Raw genomic sequence first — 13,847 nt, 5'->3', positions numbered from 1 at the left:
AGAGCACATTAATTCGTAAAGACAGTGTCAGTAATCCTAGTACCAGATCAGGCAAAAGCAAGACAGAGAGCAAGGGAAGTCCAGATTAAACTGCATTTATTTCAATGCAAGAGGCCTGATGGGCAAGGCAAATGAACTCAGGGCATGGATGGGTATGTGGGACTGGGATATTATAGCAATTACTGAAACATGGCTAAGGGAGGGACAGGACTGGCAGCTCAATGTTCCAGGGTACAGATGCTATAGGAAAGATAGAACAAGAGGTAAGAGAGGAGGGGGAGTTGCACTTTTGATTAGGGAAAACATCACAGCAGTACTGAGAGGGGGTATATCCAAGGTTTCGGCCACTGAGTCCATATGGGTAGAACTGAGAAATAAGGGGGAAATCACTTTGATAGGGTTGTACTATAGGCCCCCAAATAGTCAGCGGGAAATTGAGGAGCAAATATGTAAGGAGATTACAGATAGCTCCAAGAAAAATAGGGTGGTAATAGTCGGGGATTTTAATTTTCCTAACATTGACTGGGACAGCCATAGTATTAGAGGGTTGGATGGAGAGAAATTTGTTGTGTATTCAGGGGGAATTTCTCATTCAGTATGTGGATGGCCCGACTAGAGAGGGGGAAAAACTTGACCTCCTCTTGGGAAATAAGGAAGGGCAGGTGACAGAAGTGTTAGTGAGGGATCACTTTGGGACCAGTGACCATAATTCTACTAGTTTTACGATAACTATGGAGAATGATAGGTCTGGCCCAAAAGTTAAAATTCTAAATAGGGGCAAGGCCAATTTTGATGGTATCAGGCAGGAACTTTCAAAAGTTAATTGGGGGAGTCTGTGAGAAGGCAAAGGGACGTCTGGTAAGTGGCATGCTTTCAAAAGTGTGTTAACCAGGGTTCAGGGTAAACACATTCCTCTTAGAGTGAAGAGCAAGGTTGGAAGAAGTCGGGAACCCTGGATGACTCGGGATAATGAGGCCCTGGTTAAGAAGAAGAAAGAGGCACATGACATGCATAGGCAGCTGGGATCAAGTGAATCTCTTGAAGAGTATAGGGGATATAGGAGTAGAGTTAAGAGAGAAATCAGGAGGGCAAAAAGAGGACACAAAATTGTTTTGGCAGATAAGGCAAAGGTGAATCCAAAGAGCTCTACAAATATATAAAGGGCAAAAGGGTAACAAGGGAGAGACTAGGGCCTCTTAAGGAACAACAAGGTCATCTATGTGCAGATCCACAAGAGATGGGCGAGATCCTAAATGAATATTTCTCATCAGTATTTACTGTTGAGAAAAGCATGGATGTTAGGGAACATGGGGAAATAAATAGTGATGTCTTGAGGAATGTACATATTACAGAGAAGGAGGCGCTTGAAGTCTTAAAGCGCATCAAGGTAGATAAATCCCCAGGACCTGATAAAGTATATCCCAGGACGTTGTGGGAGGGTAGGGAAGAAATTGCAGGTCCCCTAACCGAGATATTTGAATCGATAGTCATGGGTGAGGTGCCTGAAGATTGGAGAGTGGCAAATGTTCTACCTTTGTTTAAAAAGGGCTGCAGGGAAAAGCCTGGGAACTACAGGCCAGTGAACCTCACATCTGTGGTGGGTAAATTGTTGGAAGGTATTTTGAGAGACAAAATCTACAGGCATTTAGAGATGCAAGGACTGGTTAGGGACAGTCAGCATGGCTTTGTGAGTGGAAAATCATGTCTCACAAATTTAATTGAGTTTTTTGAAGGGGTAACCAAGAAGGTAGATGAGGGCAGTGCAGTTGAAGTTGTCTACATGGACTTTAGCAAGACCTTTGACAAGGTACCACACATGGTAGGTTGTTGCATAAAGTTAAATCTCACGGGATCCAGGGTGAGATATCTAATTGGATACAAAATTGGCTTCTTGACAGAAGCCAGAGGGTGGTTGTAGAGAATTGTTTTTCAAACTGGAGGCCTGTGACCAGCGGTGTGCCTCAGGGATCAGTGCTGGGCCCACTGTTATTTGTCATTTATATTAATGATTTGGATGAGAATATAGGAGGCATGGTTAGTAAGTTTGCAGATGACACTAAGATTGGTGGCATAGTGGACAGTGAAGAAAGTTATCTCCAATTGCAACGGGATCTTGATCAATTGGGCCAGTGGGCTGACGAATGGCGAGGTGATGCATTTTGGTAGATTGAACCAGGGCAGGACTTACTCAGTTAATGGTAGGCATTGGGGAGAGTTACAGAACAAAAAGAGATCTAGGGGTACATGTTCATAGCTACTTGAAAGTGGAGTCAGGAAAGTGAACAGAGTGGTGAAGAAGGCATTCGGCATGCTTGGTTTTATCGGTCAGAACATTGAATACAGGAGTTGGGACGTCTTGTTGAAGTTGTACAAGACATTGGTAAGGCCACACTTGGAATACTGTGTGCAATTCTGGTCACCCTATTATAGAAAGGATATTATTAAACTAGAAAGAGTGCAGAAAAGATTTACTAGGATGCTACCGGGACTTGATAGATTGAGTTATATGAAGAGGCTGAATAGACTGGGACTTTTCTCTCTGGCGCGTAGGAGGCTGAGGGGTGACCTTATAGGTCTATTAAAATAATGAGGGGCATAGACAAGATAGATAGTCAATATCTTTTCCCAAAGGTAGGGAGTCTAAAACTAGAGGGCATAGGTTTAAGGTAAGAGGGGAGAGATACAAAAGTGTCCAGAGGGGCAATTTTTTCACAGGGGGTAATGAGTGTCTGGAACAAGCTGCCAGAGGTAGTAGCAGAGGCAGGTACAATTTTATTTTTTAAAAAGCATTTAGATAGTTACATGGGTATGATGGGTATAGAGGGATATAGGCCAAATGTGGGCAATTGGGATTAGCTTAGGGGTTTAAAAAAAAGTGCGGCATGGACAAGTTGGGCCGAAGGGCCTGTTTCCATGCTGTAAACCTCTATGACTCTATGACCACTGTAGGATTTATCTTTACAATTGTGGAAAGGTGGAAAAGGTTAACAAAATATTATACTGTAATAAAGCACAGATGAAAACATATTAACGCACTCTGGCACTGGGTAATGATATTGAACAATTGAAGAAAATGGCCTGAAAATACTCCAGTAGCTTCAATCCAAACTGACATCAACTAACAAAGTTTAAAAAAAACATTTCTTTTGAAGCAAAATGACAGAGTAATTGGAACATTGATTCACATTCACAAACAAAAACAAACTTTACTGTATGTCAAAAATTTAAAAAAGCACTATTAACTTTACAATATAGCATAAAAAGATTAATACTATAAATTCTGTTCTATTTTTTATTTCCGCCCCAAGAGTTCCCTTATCTTATGAAATCTTTAAGGTTCATTCACTTTTCATGGGACAACTCTAAAGGTACATCATGTCTCTGGATTTTACTCGAATTTTTCTTCAATGCTTCAACTATTCTTTAAGGTGCTAGATTTTATTGGGGTCCTTTCAATAGCTTTTGGTTAAGTGACCCTTCAATTTCTTTACGGACCTCATGACTCTGGATTTTCCCAGCTCCAGCACAGGCCTCTGCAATCCCTGTGCAGTTGCTTAAAATATCAGGAAACACCCCGAGTTGCTAAAGCTTGTTGCTATGGTTTCAAACTGCAACCATGCTGATTATTTCCAGAATCTCAAGCTGCAACAAGATTAAATGCCTTTTATTGAGAGGATCCCTAGAGATTTTTTTCTTCAGATTCCAGCTAAACAAATCTTCTAGTCACCTTTTCTCTTTCCACCTTCGTATTATACCAAATATCCAGCTCCCACTTGCAGGCTGCATAATGGATGCTAGATCCAGCATTTATTTATTCCACTGAAGGTGTAGGTCTGGCTTTATCTAGGAGCTACAAGCTACATTAAACTCAAATCTGTAACAGTTTCTTATCTGCTTCTTTCAAATCAGTCTCCCCTGCTAGCTCTGCCTGAATTCAGAGACAATTCAAAAGAAAGAAACGTATTAAGCTCCATGCACCTCCAATGCAATTTAAAATACAATCTGATCTCAGGTGGAAATGTAAATTAACTACTTTTTAATTCCAAAGCTTTCCTTAATTTTGAGAAACCATAAGAATAATGTCGCCTTTACTGGAATAACTACAGATGTCATATTTCTAGTTCTTTAGATAAGTAAACTCACTTGTTTATGATCTTACCTTACCATATGTTAAACTCATAATATGGCCACAACCTTTAAGTGTAATAAACTTCTGGCTTGTTTGCATTGCATTTACTTCTGGGTTGCTTTCATCTGCTTCTCATCCAGAAACCCACATTTTCCAGTTAAAGCTTTAATTTTTAAAACGAAAAGCCATATTCTAAAACTTATGAATTACAAACTTGATCTTCACAATCGTAATTATTTCTGATGGTAATCCAATTACTGAGAAAGTAGATTGTTTCCAAAATAAAAATTTAACAAATGATTCTGATATTTGGACCAAACAAATTATTTAGTGGGAGTAACTAACAGTATGCCAAATTCAAATAACATTTTTTTAAATTTAAAAATATTCACAGAGGATTGCAGAGAACCAATTCCATCCATTAAATTTTCTAAATTAAGAAGCCAGAAAATATTTTCAGGGGCTGTTAAATATTTGGCCCTTGGTTTTCAAGAATCTTTAGGCCATAATTTTCTGAGCAGACTCTTACAAAAGCCATCTGATTTAATTTTTCCATACTCTTCCCACAAAATTACGTGAGATCCTACCTGGTGACGTTGCATCTGGTGTCAATCAAATCATTTTCCACATCCAGGAGGCCGTGAGGCAATCTACATTCCACAGATGTCAGCCTCTTCAGACGTAAAAGGCCAATGCAGAACTTAGCTCCCATCTCTTCTAGTTCTCTTGTCCCTATCTGTTGGCCCTTTAGAATAAAATGCATGGAATAAATACACAGAGATTATAGCTTAGTAGATACATTGCTGCTAGTGTAGTGCTGATCATTCTCTAATTTAGTAATTTATTGAAATTGGACATCCTTTTAGTGTAATGAGATGACCTCTCAATATGCTGCCAAGCCATTGGTACAATGGCATTCCAAACAGGTGTCAGGATGACCTAGCACTCTACCTTGGAAGAACCTGGTAAGATTGCACTACTGCGCTGCCAGATGAGAGATGTGGGAATAAGAGGTGGTTCTGCTGGATTCTGAAGCTCCTCTTTTATTCAAGGTGACATGAAACAGTTGTTTGGGGGGAGTCGGAATTCCTGCAGTGAGATAGGAAAATGTTTAAATATTTGAGTGAGTGAGATTCACCTGATGAAGGAGCAGCTCTCCCGAAAGCTCGTGATTCCAAATAAACCTGTTGGGACTTAAACCTGTGAGACTTCTTACTGTGCTCTCCTGACATTGTAAGAAGCCCAGGTTAAGGTCCAATCAGGTGAAGGGACAGCACTCTGAAAGCTCATGCTACCAAATAAACCTGTTGGACTTTAACCTGGTGTTGTGAGACTTCTTACTGTGCCTACCCCAGTCCAACACTGGCATCTCCACATCACAGCTACTCCTGACATTGACATTCTTGCGATTGTCTTGATGAGTGCAAGAGTTTGATAAAATGTCTTTTTTCAGCAATATTCTAGTTCTGTAGTTCCAAATTACTATTTGTGCTGCACAGTATCCATTATCCTGGTTTCTTGAATGTAAGCTGGCTTTTACAGTACGGGAAATTGTACTTACTGATGGAGTTTGAGGGCTGTTTCAAAAAAAATGAATAGTATTTTCTATCACAGAAGCAACATTTACTTCCCATCCAGTTAATTCTTTGCTTATGCTTTTCTTTTAGGAATCACATTGTCAATGAGTGGTTCTTCACAGCACCAGAAAAAAGTTAAATACACTTAAAAGATAAAGGCAGATAGAACATAGAACAGTACAGCACAGAAACAGGCCCTTCGGCCCATGATGTTGTATTGAACATGTAACCAATTTGAACTAATACTTTCTGCCTGCCCTTGGTCCATATCCCTCTATTCTTTGCATATTTTTGTGCTTATCTATAGAACATGATTTATTTATTTACAAAGCCTTTGAAACTCTCACTTCATTTTCTTCATTATGAAAGATAAATGGATGAAATTCATAATGAGAACCTGTGGCGTGCATTTAAGGTGGTTTGAATTTAAAATGTTGCAATCATAAATGTAGGTAGACTAGGATCCACCCTGAGTTATATAAAAGAGTTAAATGATATACAGGAAATGCATAGCAGGCAGTAAAGGCAGCAAATGGTATTTTTAAAGTGTATTCATTAGTCACAAGTAAGGCTTACATTAACACTGCAATTAAGTTATTGTGAAATTCCCCTAGTCGCCACATTCTGACGCTTGTTCAGGTCAATGCACCTAACCTGCACGTCTTTCTGACTGTGGGAGGAAACCGGAGCACCCGGAGGAAACCCACGTAAACACAGGGAGAACATGCAAATTCCACAGAGTGACCCAAGCCAGGAATCGAACCTAGGTCCCTGGCGCTGTGAGGCAGCAGTGCTAACCACTATGCCACCATGCCACCCTTGGCCTTCATAGCGAAAGGATTTGACTATAGGAATAGAGGTAGGGATGTTTTGCTGCAATTGTATAGGGTGTTGGTGAGGCCACACTTGGAGTTTTGCATGCAGTTTTGGTGTCCTTACCTGAGAAGGATGTCCTTGCTATAGAGGGAGTACAGCGAAGGTTTACCACACTGATTCCTGGGATGGCAGGTCTGTCACATGAGGAGAGACTAAGTCGGTTAGGATTATATTCACTGGAGTTTAGAAGAGTGAGAGGGAATCTCATAGAAACTTATAAAATTCTAACAGGGTTAGACTGGGTAGATTCAGAAAGAATGTTCCCAATGGTGGGAGAGTCCAGAACTAGGGGTCATAGTTTGAGGAATCAGGGGTAAACCTTTTAGGACTGTGGTGAAGAGAAATTTCTTCACCCAGAGAGTGGTGAAAGTGTGGAATTCACTACCACAGAAGGTAGTTGAGGACAAAACGTCTGATTTCAGGAAGAAATTAGATATAGCTCTTGGGGCTAAAGGAATCAAGGGATATAGGAGGAAGGGGGCATCAAGATATTGGGGCGGCACAGTGGCAAGCATTGCTGCCTCTCAGCTCCAGGGACCTGAGTTTGATTCTGGCTTGGGTCACTGCCTGTGTGGAGTTTGCATGTTCTCCCCGTGTCTGCGTTTCGTCTGGGTGTTCCGGTTTACTCCCACAGTCCAAAGATGTGCGTGTTAGGTGCATTGGCCATGCCAAATTGCCCCTTAGTGTCCCAGGATGTGTAGGTTAGAGGGATTAGCGGGGTAAATATGTGGGGTTAGGGGATAGGGTTTAGGTGGGATTGTTGTCGGTGCAGACTCGATGGGCCGAATGGCCTCCTTCTGCACGGTAGGGATTCTATGATTCTATTCTGTGATATTGAATTCGATGATCAAGATGAATAGCAGAGCAGGCTCGAAGGGCCGAATGGCTTACTCCTACTTCTAGTTTCTATGTTTCTAAAACATTAGCCTGGAAGCTACCTAGACCAGACCAGCAGACTTCTGTCCCCAGAGGACATGAATGAACCTGTTGGATTTTTACAAAAATCTGACAGATACCAGAATTAATATTCTCAAACCGTTGTGGTTATTCTTGAACTCATTTTGTGGATTACTAGTCGAGTGACTTACACTACATTACCTTTGTGGTATATCTTTTGATATGAATTCTTAGCTAAGCTACTTATAGCGTACTTCAACTGGGGTTCTATTAAGGATTCTCTGCTTCCAAAACTTTCATCAGGAGGAGAGCACTTGTTTAGAGGCAACAACAGGATTAGGCCAAAATTTTCTTATTACATTGACAGGTTCGTGGAAAAATATTAATTAGAATTTTGTGGTCAAAATCACACCAATGTCATCAGTGTTCATTATTAATCAGGAGTGAATCAGACAGCAGATTCGAGCATTCACATCATGTGCGGAAATCAGGAAATTTGTGTTTGTGCTACCCTCCAGAAGCTTTGTTCTATCACTATCTCACAAAGAGAACCAATGTTCACATACATGGTCGGACAGCAATTTGCAGTGTACATGATATAGATAGCCACTACACATACCAGAAGATATCAGGACTTGGCCATGTTATTTGAAGTGAATTTTTATCACGATAGTCTTAAATATGACTAAACCATTCCGACACTGAAAATCTAGTTATGTTGTAGTTTATGAAAATAAAAATTACTTTGTTTTTCAACCTTTACCTCCCTCTATTTTTATTAAATTTCTGTGCATGTTATAAATCTTCTGATTTAGATTCTGTGAGCAGCAGCACAGTGGTTAGCATTGCTGCTTCACTGAGCCAAGGACCCAGGTGCAATTCTGGTCTCAAATCACTGTCTGTGTGGAGTTTGCACTTTCCCCCCGTGTCTGCATTGGTTTCCTCCGGGTGCTCTGGTTTCCTCCCATAATCCAAAGAAGTGCAGGTTAGGTTGATTGGCCATGCTAAATTGACACCAGTGTCAGGGGGATTAGCAGGGTAAATGTGTGGAGTTACGGGAATAGGGCCTGGGTGGTTGGTACAGACTCGATGGGCCGAATGGCCTCCTTCTGTACTGTAGGGATTTTATGATTCTAGATTTGGCTTTCAATCCCAACGCTGGTATGAATTCCAGGTCGGGAACCCGGAGGTGCAAGAGGCAGAAACCCTGCAAAAGCTTTACATAATATATTATAATAATTTTTTTTAATGATGCCTAATTATTAATCACTTCTGAAGAGAATTTAGCTTTGTTATTGAATCTGGCTTTCTTCTCAAAAAAAAGCAATGTTTCTGGGTGGCAACACTCAGATGTTTAGCCTGTCCAGTCCAACCATGTAATTTTGTGCAGAAGTGTGCCAACAAAATCACTTCATTTAAAGATTCTGGAAAATGGATTTGATCCTGATAAATACTTACTTTGAAAATTTAACACAGTTATACGCCAATTCTTTTACTCGCAACAAAGTTGAATGATATTCTATCCTGAACTAAATGGGCTGAGAATATTACATTTTTCCACCCAACAAGTCTGTGCTGGACTAGCGATGTGGAAGTCTGTTGTGAAGTAACGCACTGTAACACATAATATTATAAGCTTTGTTTCAGATGACAAGGGTGTTGGGAAAAGCCTGAATCATAACACCGAAAATAAGGACAGGACTTGAGGGAACTGTAGCATAGTGGTAATGCTACTGGACCAATAATCCAGATATCTTGACTAATGGACGGAAAAATGGTCCAGCAGCAGGATACCCTAAGGCCATAAAGTGCTGTGGGGCAGAATAGACAAGGCTGAGTGGCACATCCGCCTCTCACTGGGGCAGAAGTCCTGCCCTTTGGAAATGTCAGCCAATCCAACTGGCCTGCAGCTCCATCAGTCCCAATGGTGGAGTCAGTGGCTGCTGCCTAGACTGCAGATAAAAAAGATCAAGGCACATGGATCCCCAGAGCAAGATAGCCTGGGGCTAAGAGGATTTGGTTAGGTTAGGGATAGTGCGGGAATATTTGGTTTATGGAAAGGACTGGGTAGGAAGAAAGATTTGACCTAAAGGAGCTCATCATGCAATCAAGAAAGGGCAGCCCCTGAGATGCCACCCTTCAAACATTTACGTTTTAAAAAAAGATCAGGCTTTGTACTACCACCCTGCTACCCACACCGAAGTTTTATGATGTGATCAGTGTATTATCAGGGCAAATGGTTTGATAAGAAGCCTAACTGACCCTTAATTATTCATTTAAATATGGTGGGCAAGCTGTCAATTTCGACACATGGAGCTGAGCTTGGGGATGAATTCAACGGTGATGGCATGGGTGCCCACCCTATTTTACATGCCAACCCCTCCACCCCCATAGAAAACATGCTCGTTAGGATAGGTAAAATTCTGCCCATGATCTGGAGACGAGGCTTCAGTCCAGCCATGGCAATCAGGGAAATTAAAGTCAGTTTGTAAATAAAGTCAAAAGTTTAAGACATGGCATGATCTTTTGTTCTATGTCGTGGCGGGTGTGGAGTTGTGCAGGTACAAAGATTTGCACTGCCAGTGTGCCACTTTGCTGGCACCAATCAGCCACTGCACCATTTTTCAAGTGGTGGGTAATCAATTAAGGAGTCTTAATGAGATAAGAACATAAGAAACAAGAGCAGGAATAGGTCATATGGCACCTGCACACCGCCCCCTCCCCCAAACAACCTGCTCTGCTATAAGATCTGGGGCAAGATTCTCTGGCCGCACTCACCTGCAAACCGGAGATTTCCGCCCGACTCCAATGGACCTTTACATGGTCTGACCCCGCCTGCTAGATTTCCAATGGCATGTGGGATGGGAGAATTCCAGCCCAAATGTCCCCTGTAATCCTCGACTCCCTTGTAGATCAAAAATCTGCACAACTCAGCCTCGGATATATTCAGTGACCCAGCCTCCATTTCTCTCGGGTTTAGTGAATCCAATGTTTAGCAAGCTATTGAGAAAAGCAATTCCTCCTCACCTCCATTTTGAATGGGAGAACCCTTATTCTAAAAGTGTGCCCTCTACTTTTAGATTTCCCCATGGCAGGGCCTTCATCCAAGGAATTTTGCTAGTAAACCTTCTCTGAACTGCCTCCAATGCAAGTATATCCCTCCTTAAATAAGGAGATCAAATCCATATTTAGTACTCTAGGAGTGGCCTCACCAATGCCCTGTACAGTTATAGAATGGTTTCCCTACCTCTATACTTATTCCCCTTGCAATAAAGATGGGACATTAAATTTCTAAATACTTGCTGCACCTGCATGCTAACTTTTTGTGATTCATATATGAGAACACCAAGATCCCTCTGTAACATAGCATTCTATAATGTGTCTCTATTTTAACAATGTTTTGCATTTTGATTCTTCCTACCAAAGTGGATCTCACATTTTCCCACATTATATTCCACCTCCCAAATTTTGTCCATTTAACAACCGATCTATATCCCTTTGCATCCTCCTCAACTTGTTTTCCCACCTACTTTGTATGGTACACTGCACTCTGTCCATTCGTCCATCTTAATATAGATTGCAAAGTAGTTGAGGCCCTAGCACTGATCCCTGTAATGCACAACTAGTTGGAGATTGCCAAACGGAAATGATTATCCCAACTTTTTCTTTCCCTTTGCTTAGCCAAACTTCTCTGCAACACCATTGGGCTATTTTCTTATGAAGTAAACTTTTATCTTTAAATTCCTCTATATTCCCTACTTACTATACCCTCAAAGAATTGTAATAAATAAAATGTGATGTAACTCTCAAAAAACATGTTAACTCTAATTGAAATATGATTTTCTAAATGGCATGCTGCTACTTTCTTAATAACTGATTGGAGAAATACTGCAATGACAGATATCAGGCCAAATAGTGTATAGTTTGCTGCTATCTGCATCCTTCCTTTCTTGAAAAAGGGCATAACATCTATGGTTTTCCAATCTACTGGGATTGTTCCAAGGAATTTTGGAAGATTCCAACAATACATCCACTATCACTGTAGCCATTTATTTTAAGACCCTAGAATGCAGACCCTCATATCCAAGGGACTTGTCAACTTTTAATCCCTTTAGTTTTTCTAGCACTTTTCTCTCGCGATTGTGATTGTTTTAAGTGCCCTTTAGCTCTTTGATTTTGTTCTATTCTTGGAATGCTTTCTATGTATTCTACTATGAAGGCAGACACTAATTTTTTCTTGGCCATTTCCTTGCTTCCCATTAGTAATTTCCCTGTCTCATCCTCTCAGGAACCAACTGTTACATTAGCTACTTTCATTCTCATTATATACTTGAGAAAGTTCTTCCCACAAATGTTACAGTGCAAAAGGCCAATGGGTGGCAGCAAGTCTTACTGCTTGTGTTTATATTTCTTGCTAAATTGCTCTCATATTCTAATATCTCTTTTTGGTCATTCTTTATTGGTTTCTAAATGTTTCCCCAACTTCTGGCTGACCACCAATCTTCGCAGAATATGTATTTTCTTTCAATTTGATACCATTCTTAACTCACTTAATGTCTGCCACAGCTTATCTACCATCTTGTCTTTAAACGCATTTTCTCAGTCCAGTTTAGTTTAGCCAATTCTGTCATTATACATTTATAATTACCTTTATTTAAGTTTAACTTTATGACACGAGTTTCAGATCCACGTTTTTCACTCTCCAACTGAATGTAAAATTCTATCATATCATGACCACCTTACTATGAGATCATTAGTTAATCTTGACTCCTTACATATTATAAGGTTCTCTGCTTGGTTCCATTCTGCGCTTTTCTAAGAAATTGTCCCAAACACACACATTGAACTAATCAGCAAGGCTACCTTTGTCAACTTGATTTGTCCAACCTATATGAAGATTGAAATTATTCATGATTATTGCAGTACCTTTCTTACAAGACCCCTTGATTTCTTAATATTTACTGTTGTTGGTGGTGGTGGTGGTGGTGGGGGGGGTCATAAACTCTGTCTGTCAGTGCTTTATTTCTCTTGCCATTTCTCATCTGCTCCCAAATTGATTCTACATGTTGATCTTCTGAACCAAAATAATTTCTCCATAATGTACTAACTTATCCTTCATTAGCAGAACCACCCACTTCCTTTTTATTTCTTCCTATTCTTTTGAAATGTCAAATACCCTTGAATATTCAGTTCCCAGCCTTTGTCACCTTGCAGCCATATGTCTGTAATGGCTATCAGACCATATCCATTTATACCCAGCTCTGACGAAGGGTCATCCTGCCTTGAAATGTCGGCTCTATTCTCTCTGCACAGATGCTGTTAGACTTGCTGAGATTTTTCAGCATTTTCTGTTTTTGTTTCAGATTCCAGCATCCGTAGTATTTTGCCTTTAACCCATTAAGTTCTACTTGTTTCATCAATTCATCTATCTTGTTACGAATGCTGCATGCAGATATTTCCAAATTTAAAAGAAATGAAAGCCTAGCAGAAACGACTTTTCTATTTTATTTCACCTGATAGGTCACATTTCTGATTTGAAAATGTCCCAGGATTATTTAAACATACATAGACACAATTAATTAAGTGTAATCAATTTCCAGGTTGTTCAGTGAAAAATCGTTCCTAAAGGGTTGGGGGGAGGTGGAATCAATATAAAAACTCTAGATTCTAAGAGCACCTTCATGTATGATATCGTCTTATCTCACTTTCAATGTACTGCACAACATTAGAGATTTCAGGGTCAATTTGAACTTTGTCACCCGAATAGGAATCTGGTGGATTGTGCAAAACCACCAATGGGAGGAAAATTGGACTGTTTCTTCAAAGGCTGGATAATCAGGCTGCAAACTTCAAAGTGACCTCACCTGATTTTAGTTTCAGGGAGTGAAATTTAGTTAAGCTCTTATTTACCTTGTACTTGCCCTGATCACAACCACAGTATGTGCTTTCCATGGTATAGCTCCTCGTCACACCAATCTCACGCCACACGACAACCCGGGCTGTCGATTCCTTGGACTTCTCCACCACAAAACTACAGCTGCTCATGCAGAATGCTGGTGCAATTTGATTCAGTACCTTTGGCAAAGTCTAAATAGTCAAAACACAGGAAAATATAGCATAAAATTTAGCTACCTAATACAAAGCAACAATTTACTTTAGTCTGCTGAAGATACCCTTCTGCCACATCCTGCTGCTGTTAACAATAAAACTGTATAAGTAGTTAACTGTGTATTTAGGTAGAATAAGCAAGTTGAATTGCAGCTGTGCAAGCAGCTTCTATCAACCCTGCTATCGAAGGATGCTGACCAGAGGAAAACTAATGAGGATATCATTCTGCATTATACCCACATGTTTCACTATTGACAATG

At 40.4% G+C, this 13,847-nt stretch overlaps 1 protein-coding gene across 10 annotated transcripts in view; it reads right to left on the bottom strand.

The window, feature by feature from the left end:
• The window catches only part of agtpbp1 (ATP/GTP binding carboxypeptidase 1), a 239,741-nt gene that overhangs the window by 44,161 nt on the left and 181,733 nt on the right, over positions 1-13,847 (bottom strand). For all 10 annotated transcript variants that reach the window (XM_078214458.1, XM_078214452.1, XM_078214454.1 and 7 more), the window contains 2 exons: positions 13,390-13,566; positions 4,717-4,874 (listed from right to left, as the gene is read on the bottom strand). In XM_078214458.1, coding sequence (XP_078070584.1) covers positions 4,717-4,874; positions 13,390-13,566 — 335 coding nt within the window. The remainder of the gene's footprint in view (positions 1-4,716; positions 4,875-13,389; positions 13,567-13,847) is intronic.

This window comes from Mustelus asterias, chromosome 6 (assembly GCF_964213995.1).
Source record: "Mustelus asterias chromosome 6, sMusAst1.hap1.1, whole genome shotgun sequence".
In the NCBI taxonomy this organism is placed as follows: domain Eukaryota; kingdom Metazoa; phylum Chordata; class Chondrichthyes; order Carcharhiniformes; family Triakidae; genus Mustelus; species Mustelus asterias.
This window is presented reverse-complemented; position numbering and strand designations above follow the sequence as displayed.